At 31.5% G+C, this 13,870-nt stretch overlaps 1 protein-coding gene across 2 annotated transcripts in view; it reads right to left on the bottom strand.

The window, feature by feature from the left end:
• LOC124362837 (centrosome-associated protein 350-like) overlaps window positions 1–13,870 on the bottom strand; it is a 73,448-nt gene that overhangs the window by 24,602 nt on the left and 34,976 nt on the right. The window contains exons 10-16 of one of the 2 annotated variants that reach the window (XM_046817687.1): window positions 13,619–13,793; window positions 11,335–11,444; window positions 10,549–10,664; window positions 9,236–9,334; window positions 8,481–8,613; window positions 5,791–5,888; window positions 3,137–3,267 (exon numbers count right to left, since the gene is read on the bottom strand). In XM_046817687.1, coding sequence (XP_046673643.1) covers window positions 3,137–3,267; window positions 5,791–5,888; window positions 8,481–8,613; window positions 9,236–9,334; window positions 10,549–10,664; window positions 11,335–11,444; window positions 13,619–13,793 — 862 coding nt within the window. The remainder of the gene's footprint in view (window positions 1–3,136; window positions 3,268–5,790; window positions 5,889–8,480; window positions 8,614–9,235; window positions 9,335–10,548; window positions 10,665–11,334; window positions 11,445–13,618; window positions 13,794–13,870) is intronic. The other variant, XM_046817696.1, reaches the window with a different exon arrangement.

Genomic DNA, 13,870 nt, shown 5'->3' with positions numbered 1-13,870 from the left:
CATCCACCTTTACACACTGCCGTCTCCCTGACAGATAAGATCTCAGCCAAGTTAATACATGACTAGAAAACCCTATTAGCCTTAGTTTTAGCTAGCAATACTTTGTGGTTTACGCTGTCGAAAGCTTTTGAGAAATCGAAAAGAGTGAGAATTGTGCCCTGTCTGTGATCCATAGCAAGCCTAATGTCATCCGTCACTTTTAAAAGTGCAGTTTCTGTACTGTGGTTGGTCCGAAAAACCAGATTGATAGTCACTAAATATGTTGTTGTAAGATAGATATTCAGTGAATTGGCAGTGCACAATTCTCTCTAGGCCTTTAGATAATGCAGGAAGAATATTTATCGGCCTATAATCTGAACATGATACTGGTGCTGAAATCTTATTAAGAGGACGGACAAAAGCAGACTTCCATTGTGATGGGAAAATACCACTCCTAAGAGACGTGTTGAAAATAAATGTGACTATTGGAAGGACAGCAAATAGAATATTCTTTATGAGGCGTATTGGGATGCCATCGTACCCAACAGCATTACTGCGAATACGGCGTATAGCTTTCAACACGTCACCTTGTATCACAGGTTTAAAAGTAAACTCAGGATAACCACAACTACGGCGAGGTAGGTTTTGAAGATGTTTTAAGTAGTCCTCCACTTTTTCCTGACTGAAAACTTTGACTACAAGATGTAAAAAATTGGTTCAAACTCATTCAGAGGTATAAGAACTGGCTGTGAAATACGTTGTTTTCCTATTTCAAGGCTTTTAACCTTACGCCATAAGTCGCTTGACGACTGTTTCCTATTCTCAAAAAGACCTCGAGTATATCTCAGCCTGGAATTACGCAGAAGTTGTTTTAACCCTGTTTCGAATTAAAACGGTACTGATCCATAAGTATCTGGTCATTAGAGCGCCTCGCTCTTCGATATAAGCTATCGCGATGGGCCATCAGGCTAAAGAATATCCTTTCTCATTCCATGGCACTGGGTGCCTCTTATTTATTCGTTTTGTCACATAAGGAGCATGTTTATCATAAACAGATAAAATTTTGTTTATTAAAACCATCCACCATGTCATCAACAGAGTCAAGATTCTCTAGGTTATGCCATGGGAGCAATAAAATATCGGACATAAATTCAGCCTCATTCATGTTTTTAAAGTCTCTATACTTGATAAACCTAGTTTTAATCTTAGGTATATTTACTGAATAAACACAATAGATTAGGTCATGTTTTGATATGGCAGGGGACTGGAAGCTGCGGATGAAGGACGATATCTTGTGGTTCCGAAACCACCATGAGGTCAAGAAGTGTGGTCAGACCCGGCAGTGTGATGAGTTGGCTCCAGTGGCAGTATTGTTAGATTACACGAGTCAAACATGGAAGTCAGCTGTCTGTAGTTATAGTGTAGATTGTAGTCTTGCATTAGTTTAGTCATTTACCTGAAGAAGATATACGATTGCAGATCTCGAAACATAGTGTTACTGATTGTATTGTATCACTTAAACGAAATGTCCGGAAAAATCCTATTTCCTTCACAATCCTTCCATCGTCAAAAACTAACTTCAAACAAAGAATGTAAAAATTGTATTTTATTATATTACATTTTAAGTATTTAGTTGCCTAGCACAAATTGGATTGATACCAGATATACCAATAAAAATAAAACTATATGGATCATTAGCTTGCCTTGGCCACACCCAAGTTTAAAAGTTAGCCTTGTTACATAATTTTCTTAAATTTCTTCATCGGTACTTAAAATTTCATCATCAAAGATACCATCACTTACTTCATTTTAACTTTCATTGGTGTGTTTTCTACAAAGTTACTAAATCTCTCAGAAAAGAATGATGTCCTTTTACAGCGATGTAATTTGTGGCGGCAACTACTCAAAACAATCAACAGATAAAATGGTAAACAATCAATTTCAAAAGTCAACCAGTTTCAAAATTGAAAATTTTAACAGATCATCAATATAATTGTATAGACTAATGTCAAAATAATTGATATTGGTAATTGGTTTTTTACTCTAAAATTACGGGCAGTGCCCTACATCAGTAATTATGCAGACGCTAACTGATGACGGGCAATGTACATCACTGGTAGACAATGAGTAACTGTATGATCCTACTAATGTGTACCTAGTAACTTTATTGACATGTATTTAAGAAATAAAGATTATTCTCTCTCTCTCTGAACAATTGCAATTTCGATGTTTCCAGAGGTTTAATAAATCTTTAGTGTACTCAATCGAAGAGACGAGAAGCAGAAGACTAGACACTAAGTTTTTGTCTGACATTTTTATAACGTTATCTAATTCTTGTTTTCTAAAATAAGAAAAATAATTGCAAAATACTACATCAATATTATTACTATTGTTATTGATTCTCTACTGAACTAAACCTAAAGTAGGTACTCATGTTCTCTATGAAATGAGTCACCAGTTATGACTCATAGTACACTTTTAGTTGACAACACTACCGGATTTCACCAAACCTACACCATTTGCAGAACATATATCTTTAACAGATTTAATTGGGGATTAAAGTGAAGAAAAGTATATTTAATAATTATTACAGTAAGGAGTATTATAATACAGTCACGGGTGAATCATGCCGCACATGAACTAACTATATTGCTTTTACACAGTTGTTCCCTTGTTTAAGCCGACACTAACGCATCAGCCTTCAAGTTAGAGGATAGATCTTTACATTATTGTCATGTTTTGGAGGTTTATTCAATAATTCAGTATTGATCTAACTGAATATAACCAGTTTGGGGCATGAGTCATGGATTCAAAAGTATAGACAGTGTACGGTGGCACTCCTTAATAGAACACAATATAGTAGTTCCACCAATTTCATCTAGAACACTCTAGCACTGACTTACACTAAGCTGTCAGACAACAAAGTTAACTATCATCATAGAAAGATTACCAACCTTAACAATGCAGCTAAGGTCAGTTATTTCATACAAATTGTTGCAAGAATTAAAATTAATGTTTGAACTTTTAAAACTAATTTTTAATTTACTATCAGTAATTTTTAATTGACTTCAACTCAGAAACATAACTTTTTAATGAGAATGTAAATTAACTACTGTAGAATTAATAAGAACAATATCAAACACAAAACAATACACACCTGTTTTCAATAATCGTTCTGATTTCTCCAATTCTTGTACCTTGCGCATTTCTTCTCGTACCTTTTTAAGAAGTTCTTTTTCAACTTTCTTACGATTAAATAATACAACTTTTTCTTTATCATTTTCTTGTCTGAAAAATATTTTAAAAAATATCATCCTGTGCCTTAGAAAAAATAACCACACTTTTTTTAACAATCCTAGCAATGAAAAATTACATTTTTTAATTATGGCGCATAGGTGATGAAAATTACCTTGTGCTCTGTGCACCAGAGAAACACCAATGAGGAAAATATTCAAACAATTCATAAGCTGATTGAAGGTAAATGTTGCCTAAAAATATCAGAAATTGGAATATCATAAAGGTGAGCTCAATCCAGATGATTTGAGTTACTGAAAGTAATGGCAAGGTGATTTCTTCGCCTCTTGATGGAAGATCGCAAAGCTAAACTTGCTGTGAAAGTAAAGCATTTGACAGTGTCAAGCAGAGGGGGATGATATGTTGTCACCTGATGAGAAAGAGGTGCAACCTAAGACTAAACTGCCAAGCATTGATTGGTGAAACCTTAAAAAAGCAGCACCATGGAAAATCAAGACTCGTCTTTCTGCAGGGAAAGTTCTTGCTATGGGTTTTTTGTGACTGCAGAGGCATAATGCTTATTAATTTCCTCTATGAATGGTGTACAATTAATGCTGCAAACTATTGCCAGTTATTTGATGCCATGAAAGTGGTCCATCTGCAAAAACAGTGAGATATATCTATTAGAAGTATAACTCTGCTCCATGATAATGCCTGGCTACACACAGCTGCATTAACACAAGAAACATTAGAGCAGATTAGTTTAAACACACTTAAAAATGCACCCTACAGTCCCAATTTGTCATTGTATAACTTTCACATGTTTGGGTCATTCAAAGGAGAACGGGAGGTCACCATTGATTACAGACGTGATTAGCTTGATTTAATGCATGATGATGGAATTTTAAAACTTCTGATTCAATATAAAAAGGGAGATTGTGTATAAAAATAAGATTTGTTCCCAATGGTCTTTACTTCACTAATAAATGTTCTAAAAAAAGGCTGGTTAATATATGATTCTACCTTGCATAAATATTCCCAACTGATATAATATATCAGTTTATTATAACTGGGTTCGACTCCCGGTGGAGCAAGTACTTTTTGTGATTCAATGTTTATTGAAATTAAATAAGGCTATTGCCATTTATACAATTTAATGTAAATAAAAGTAGTTTGACAGGTATTTGGTCTTCCGATCATATGTTAGATTGCTTATTTAAACGCATATTTAAACGCATATGTGACAGATAAGGCCAAATACAAAATAATTGAATCGGAAAAAGTAAGCGCTCTGTGGTGTAATGGTAGCACATTCACCCGGCAAGTGAGAGATCCGGGTTCGACTCCCGGCGGAGCAAGTACTTTTTGTGATTCAATGTTTATTGAAATTATATATATAGTTATTTTACAATAAGACATCAATTCCTGTATTTAATGTACTTGAAACCTACAATTAACTAAATAGCCTACAATCCACAACTTGGTTGAAGCAATATTTGTCAGTTTCCATGAAAGAAATTTACAATCCCCAAAAACAAATCACACTGCTCTTTCTCACTACCTGAGCTCTACTAAGTATAGCAGTAGAGACTGACAATAACTTAACTAGCATCATTACACGTCTCTATTGTGACTCTCTCACTCTGTTCCTATCCTGAGCTCTACTAAGTATAGCAGTAGAGACTGACAATAACTTAACTAGCATCATTACACGTCTCTATTGTGACTCTCTCACTCTGTTCCTATCCTGAGCTCTACTAAGTATAGCAGTAGAGACTGACAATAACGACAATAACTTAACTAGCACCATTACACGTCTCTATTGTGACTCTTTCACTCTGTTCCTATCCTGAGCTCTACTAAGTATAGCAGTAGAGACTGACAATAACTTAACTAGCATCATTACACGTCTCTATTGTGACTCTCTCACTCTGTTCCTATCCTAACATTACTTCTTACTATCTTCACTTAGAGATATTCAAGAAATGCACAAATTTTTCAATGTTATTATAGGAAACGAGAATATTGTATTGAAAAAAAAAATGAGCAGGTGGCATAAGAAGTTTCTTCTTACTTGTATTAATATTGATGTAAAATCCAAATTGACAACAAAATATCAATAAGCCATATATATATATATATATATATATATATATATATATATATATATATATATTGTTATGAAATTAAATAATGATAGTAAGTGAAAATTTTCAGATAAGCATGGTATGGATGTACCAACTATTGACTGTCAGTTACAGAACATAACTGTACAGTATTACAATGTGCAAGCAATGATTACACATGCATTACCACAAATTAATTGAGATCACAATTGTTATTTTTAAATAGTTCTCAAAATATTTAATTTAAAATTGCTGTATTGTGACAAATTATAAAGGTGTAAAAATCAATTAATTAACAATTAACTATTGTAAGTAGTAAACTGCTGTCTGTAAGAACTTTACAAATGATATTGACTGTAGTTTTAATTTGTTAAGAATACAAAATTAACTTACAATTGATATATTTTACTTGTTTATGTCTTATAAGGAAATCAAGTTTATATTATATTACCTCTTTTTATCCTCAAATGTTTGGGTGACCACAGATTCCTCAGAGGAACTGCTTTCTACAATCGAGGTTGCTGAGGAGCTACGAAGTGGTGTCAGTTTCTAAAAACACATAAAACTCTCAATAAATTGTTAAAAAATTTTAAATTACTTAAATATAGAAACTTCAAATCTATCTAAATGATATGAAAACCATAAATATTATAACCGTAGCATAAACCAATATATCAACTTAATGACAACGTACAATATTAATGATTATTGGTATTTTAAAAGTTATTCTAATAATACGCGTACAAAGAGATGTGATTGTCACTTGCATGTAACAAAAACTTTTATCTGACAACAATGCTCTAGCAATATTTTTATTATTACTTACATTTAATATGCACAAAAGCCAGAAGTTTTGTTAAGAAATATTGTTTTAACAACTAGCTCTTGGAATTCCTTGATGTGTTTATCTGTTTTAAAAAATACAATAAATAGACAATTCTTTTTTTAAAGTTTGTTATTGATAATGGATGGTTTGAAAGGATATACAATATTTTGGTTATTTGCCATTGTTAATTTTAATACGCTACATATAACAATGGCAATGTTAGAAACCCTATAATCTTTTCAAACTAACAATAAAACAGAAGCTATGACCATTTTAGTATACTGCAGTAATAAAACTTAATTTTCACTCCTTAGTGCATACTACAATTTTGCAGTTGAAGCACTGGTAATGCAATGTCAACCCAGTGCATCGCCATTTGTGAAAAAAATCATGGACACATCAAAACAGGGTGAAGCTTCAATAATTTCCTGTTGAACGATAAAAAGTATAAAATAGGCAATTAACTTTTAATATATTGTGTTTAGCCATTTACTAGATGTGTTAAATAAATTATGAAATTAAAAAAAATTGTGCGTTTTAATCGCATTTAACACCTTTTAGAGAACTTTAGTTAAGCTATACACTATAATCATAAAAATCTTTATAAAATTTGATTAATTTGTTGGATATTAAAAATGTATAGAAATGGATATACAAGGCGTTTCCTGAAATAAAATACCATAGTTCCTTTCAAAGTATGTATCAGAATATTTAAGTATATTTACAATAAGAAATGAACCAGAGCAGAACCCTAGTAGTACCCGTAACTCAAGATTTGAGTCAAATGTGAGCATAACAATATTGATTTCTGACCTAACTGAATTTGGTACCTAATAATCAATTTTATAGATCTGTAAAAATTATATTTTCAAATCAAGACACTTAAAAAACAAAGAACAAGGCTAAATGTGTCAGGAACTTTGAGTTTTGATATTTAACTATAACACCGCTCGACAATTAATTACTGAAGACCAATTTTATTAATTCCACACTAACTGACAAATACAATGTGATATGAAGCCTACCTGATATGATATGAAGAACTAAAAATCTGATCCGTGCCAAGTAAGTAAGACAATACAATATTTAGTATTATCCAAGGACACAAACTGTCTTGAAGTTGACTACGAAATTATCTTATATATTGCTAACTGAACTGGTTAAGGTGTAGGCTGCCTTAATACTAATTAAAGACAAACTCAGTTTGACACAGATTAAGAAGCAAGCCCACTTACTGCTAATTAGTGATGTGATTGAACTTGATGCTGAGTACGATGTGGCTCAAATTGCTAGTTAATGAGGCAATTCGAATTGACAGTCATTTCAAGATTTGTTATAAACTGGATGATACAAAACAAGAAACAGCCTGACAAAAGCTAAATAAAACCCAAAATTTGATGCTGATTAAAATACAATAAACATGATGCAAATGAAATATTTGGCACATAGCTGTACAAGCAAAAACCAGTATAAAAAAAATAATACAGGAACTACAATCTTGGACTCAAATTCATTTGACATCATCACTGTGGCCTGACCATTACTAAATCAACTAAGCTCGAGCTCAAGGGATTGTTGAGGCAATTGATCAGATTCCTTTAAAACTGAAAGGGACCTAACAAAAAACATTACCTTACTGTCAACAACGTTTGTTTAATTAAAAATTAAAATTGTATAGGTGGACTTCATTATATAATGTTGTATATGTTAAGAATTTGAAAACTTATAAAAAATTAACTATTGAATTGAACTGCAGTACAGTGAAGTGGTTTCACTACCCTAGGCTTGTGTAGATGGCTTGTGAATTTGTGACTATGGAGTTGCAAGAATTTATTCTTGCTGTCATCTTAATAAAAAAAAAATACTTACAATCGTGTCATAGATATCTATCAGCACAATATTTTGTTGCCAAACTACTGTTATGCTAAAAATGTAGTTTACAATTAATGAGTTAGGGTTTGAAAATGGATTATTATTAGGCCACATACAGGAATACGTTAGGCACCCTTTGCTGGGACTGTCATGGTTTACACAAGAAATTCAGGCACAAAAAGATACAACACAGACTACACAGAATTTGGCCATAGATAAAAACACGATAACATCAGTCAGTCAGTATGGGCCTAGACTAAATTCTTATTACCAGTACTGTGGATGATCTTATCTCTACCAATGTTATCAACTTATCGTATTGTCTTTGATCTTACAACTAGTTAATAAATTACAATATGCACATCAAATCCAGTTTGAAGGATTAAACATAAAACATGCTAACATTAAATATTGATGTATAATAAACAAATAACTAATCTCACCTTTGGTGATGCCTCAGCTGATGATCTAAGCTTTAGAGGACTTGGTTTTTTCGTCTGCTTCATCAGTATATCTCTCTCTCTTGACAGCTCTTCTATACGCTTATTCCAGTTGGAAAGAACATGATTTCTTGTGCTGAAACATGTCCGATACCTGACTGGCAATATCTGATTGAAATAAAAAATTTCAGAAAATCAAAATCATTATTATCTAGTACATCAGCACTCTGCCAAGACTGGTTCTGTCGTTGTCCTCTCTGTCATACTTTGTCTTTTTTTCACTTACCCCCTCTTATTTACGCATTCCCTTACTCTATATTCCCCTTGGCTCTGCTTCTTGCTCTTTATCTCTCACTCCCACAGCAAATTTGACACTGTCACTGTGACACCAACACCAATGATGATGTATACTTGTACACTGTGACAGGTAATAGTTACACCAATTTTAGACACATCAATTTAAAAAATACTGACAATTAAATATTTTTACATTACATACGAGTTAATTGCTGGTGGTTAACTTCAATTGATACCTATAATGAAGATTAATAACATCTAAATATGTTTATATTCTCTACGCACACACCACTACAATGACAATTTATACTTTCAATATCAAATCTACAACTATCACAACAGCTATGTAATTTTAACGTCTCATCTCATCTGATTTCAAAATAAGATAACTTTGAACAATTACATTTTTATCAATTGTTAACTGAAACGTAACAACAATAAATAAAATAATTATTACTTACTCTCTAATATTAGATATGGTTGTTTTATAATGTTTTTCTATTTTTGCCCTGATGTCATTTTCCTTGTTCAATGGCCCCATGTGGGAATCCACCAGCCCCCTGAAAAATTTATCACATTATTTTATAAAGTTTAGAAGATATTAATAATTACTAACAATAGCTATCTTATTTGAAACATTGTATCTCACTTCTGTATCCACTGTTATGATCTCTTATGTATTTTTTCAAGTTGTAGTGTTCTAAACGGATTTTGTTGACGAAATTATTGTTGGAATTGGTATAAAAATTGCAAAATAGTTGGTATTTTGTAAATTTGTTATGAATACACATATTGGTTTTTTATTATTTAACTGGAAATATTCTAAACAGGTGCCATTTTGACAATATTGAAGCAAATTACACAATTATTTTTTTGACTTTTTTTTATGAAATATGTAGTATATGACTACACAAAACAGCAGATAGTGACTAACAAACACATTTCTAAACCTATGTTTATAAAACATTTTTTGTTTGGAATAATGAGTCACAGATGTTTGTGATACCCTTTTGTGAACACCCAGTATACACAGTTATATATAAAATTTAACATATTCTGTCCAAGAGCATATATTATCTACAGTAATGTAATACGGAAATGTTACTTTTTTTAAATGCTATAGCACACAAAAGATATCAGTAAAGACAAAAGAAAAATTTTTACTTCCATTTTGTTGTGTATTAATGTTGTTTGATAACAATTTGTAAAAACCATACATGTTTAATATTTTTGTGTACGATTGGTAAGTGTATCTTTAATCTTATACTTGGTTGTGTATTTAGGAATGCTGTATAAGTCAACATTATATAAATATTTATGTGACGTATTTCACAATTTTAGCAAAATGTCAAATTTTTTTAATTTTACCATGTTTATACAAAGGAATAAAGCAGAGATTCTGCAGTTATTTGATTCTGCTTAGACAACAATAATTATAGTAAAACATCCCTCAAATTTTAACGCTAACTGATCACTTAGTCACATTACAAGTGTCTAATGCTGAATCGGCCTGTCCCTGCAGCACAAATCTATACTTTCTATACTACCAGTGATCTCTGGAAAATAGATAGAAGTGCTAAGAACATAATCCTTTTTCAGTAGCCATGTTACTTTTCATTTTCATGTCGCATAGCTAAATTCAATTGAGATACAATTATCATTTTGATTTAAAAAGTAGTTTTTTTTAAGTTCTAAAATACATGTTCATAATTTCTAACTAAAGGCAAATTATTGATTATGGTTTTCAATATTGAACATAAGAGCTATATCAAACCTAAAGCCGGAGTCGAGCTCAGTGAGAGCGACCTTGTAGTTGGTCCGGAGGCTGTCCTCTTGCGTCTTGTACAAGAATTCGTGTTGTTTCTTCTGGAATTCTGCTTCATCAATTAGCTATAAATCGTCATCAGAAAATAAATTATCATAATGGAAAACCACAATGTTATTAGGATATTCATTTTATAAAATTAAAAGAGTCTATATTACATTTCCAACTTCATTCATTTATAAATTAATTAAGCAGAACACAATGAAAATTTGGTAATTTTATATTATTAATTAAAAAAACTAAAATATTTAATATTGTCTCAATTGACTATAAATTTAAAGAAACTACTGATTCAGAGAGGCTCAAGCATAACATCTCTAAGATACTAATTACTATGATATTGTAAAATGTAAGAAAATAAATAAACAGTTTTGTTCTATTATTAAGTTTTAATTTAATATATTTTAACTTGTCACGATGGCTAAAACAGGTAATCTGAACTAAAGATAATTCTTTAATGAAAATTAAAATCTCATATAAAATGTAGAACCAGTTAATGAAGCAAGCCTTTAAAAGAGAGAGAATTTTATATCTGGAGTTAGAAGAGTACTAAGTAAATTTTTTTAGAGTGGGGGATTTCTATGTAAAATTACTAAAAATCTCATTAATTTACAGCAAACTACTGTACCTTGATAATAAAAGTTAATAATTTGGATAACAATAGAATGTTGTGTAATTTTGGCAATTAACACATGTTTAACATTCTTCAACGGACAAGTGAGTTAACGGACATACCACTTGAAGGAAGCGGAGATTTTTTGGGGAGAAAGAAGGTGCCAAAACTGACACAGATGTGACAGGTGGATTAGACTTTTCGGAGACTGGCTCTTCCTCTTGCGTACTCTCTGGAACATTACATTTTTCTTTATTTCACACTATCAGGTGTTGGGAAAATTAATAACATAAAATTATTTTTGTATTAGTGAATGATGGCAAATGCCCAGTAAAATCCTATTCCTTCACATTATTTCCATTGTAAGAAACTTTAAACAAAGAATGGAAAATTAAATTTCAAAAGTGTGAAGACATTGTTTAAGCAAACTTTTTGTACAACTTTTCATTGAAAGGTTTTTAAAATAACGACAGGATCATCATAGTATATTTTAGCCATGACGCCTAACAATTCCTTTTTTTTACTTCATAAGATATTAAAAAAATTATCAAATAGAATAATTTTTATATTTATTCTTTTTTTAGATCATATTTAGCAATTATATTTTAATTTTAGGAATAGGTTGTTACTCATAAAATTAGTACTCTTTTTGGTCTTACCAATGTATTTAATTTCATAAGAAAAATATTGTTGTAATTATAGATTTTAGAAAAACATCTGTTATTTTTTGGATGAGGTTTAAATTCTTTACACACTTTTCATAGTGTTGTGTGTATTGTAAATGCACTAATAAGATGTTTCTTCCTCCTCTTCTATTTTCTTTGATAATTGCTGTATACTGCAGACTGGCAAAATCACAAATTTAGTTATATTCTTATTAAGGACTCAACAGGTACTTCTTAAGCTTGTATTGTTGTCTGTTTGTTTGATAACTCTTGATAAAAGGGTTCTAGGAACTTGAAAAGTGGTGCATTGATTTTTCTTGGTACAGGGAAACACACTATTGATTTGGAAGTTAAAAGGTCAAAGGGTCAAGTAAAGTTACAGCCTATTGTGACAGTCTATGTGTCTGACAGTGTATAAGCCTACCATATATGGATATAATTGGTTAATATGTATGTATTTATGTCAGGTCTTTTGATACTCCATTGTAGTTTATTTTATGACATACAGTTGTTCGCTTACACTTGTTTACAACAAACTGAAATGATCTATTCTAGCAAAGATCTATTTCTACTTTTCTTGAATCCATTGTGGGTGACGAAAAACCTTAGTGCTAGAAGACCCGATGGCTGTAGTTATTTCCATTGGTGGATGTTGCAGCAGCAGCAGTCTGGGGTGGGTACAATTTACTTGCAGCAGTTCTTTATTGTACTAATTGCTATTCTAAAATATACTCTTATACATTTCTTAGATACATAAACCGATTAACACTCTGTGGCTGGAGTTATTTGTAGTGGCAGATGGTGTGGCGCGCAGACAGTCTGTGGTACATATACAGTTTACTTGCAGCTGTTCTGTATTAACTGCTATTCTAAAATGTATTTTATACATTTCTTAGATAAATAAATCAATTTACTTATCTTTTAATCGCTGGTTTCTAAAGTTATTTGTAGTGGCAGCGTAAATATATACAGTTTATTTGTGGTTGCTATTTATTACACTAATTGGTATTCTAAAACATATTTTCATACAGTTCTTAAATAAATAAGAAAGCAAAATATTTGACTCACATTTATTTAAAGCTCTAAAATTAACAAAAGACATGACCCACTGCCATTGCAAACTGAACTATGTAACAGAACATTTGAGCTCATTCTACTACATGTTTATTTATACTATGAAAACACTAAACCTAGTAGAGAACATCTAAACGTAATCTAGCAGAAATGTTAAGAAATACTAATGATACAATGTTTATTGCTAAATGCAGAACAGAACATGTGTGTCTTGCAGTCTTTGTTAAAATAAATACAAAATTAAAAAGATAAAAATAAAACAACTAGAAATTAAAAAAAAATCAAAATATATAAACTAAAAAAAAACTATTTATAGTATAAATAAAGTGTTACGCAGGAAATATCCCAACTACCCATCTAAGAATAAAGTGCTATAGGAAAGGTTACATAGTTACGCTTGCAATATTAACGAAAATCTCGTATCTTCCAATTCCAATGTACAAACTCGCATACACAGTTGGTATTTGACAAAAATGCCAATGTCCAATTTTTTAGGATATTTCCAATATATTAAGAATAATATTTAAATTTAAATATTAATATTAACTACATTCTGGGTGTTTCATGCTTATGAAGCCATAACCTTTATATTATATGCTATGGCTTCTTAATGTAATATTGAATTGGGAAAGAATTACTCTTTAATAAGTTAGAAATTAAAGAATACCTTCTAGAGTGAGTGACATTTCTTCAACGGAATGTAGAGAAGATGGAGCGCTGCGATGGAGCGATTCCAGTGATTTAGTCACCAGAGTTGGAAGATGCTCAAAAACCAGTTGATCACTCTGGCTGTGGCTGTACACCCGACCACTGCTGGCATCACTTTCACCTGATTGTACCTGCTGACATAAATGGAGTGCACAGTTACAACTCTTATATGTGTTATAAGAATTACAAGTTTCAGTTCAATTTCAATACA

The sequence above is a fragment of the Homalodisca vitripennis genome, chromosome 1, assembly GCF_021130785.1.
Source record: "Homalodisca vitripennis isolate AUS2020 chromosome 1, UT_GWSS_2.1, whole genome shotgun sequence".
NCBI lineage: Eukaryota > Metazoa > Arthropoda > Insecta > Hemiptera > Cicadellidae > Homalodisca > Homalodisca vitripennis.
The sequence above is the reverse complement of the archived record's forward strand: the minus strand, read 5'-3'. Positions and strand labels throughout refer to the sequence as shown.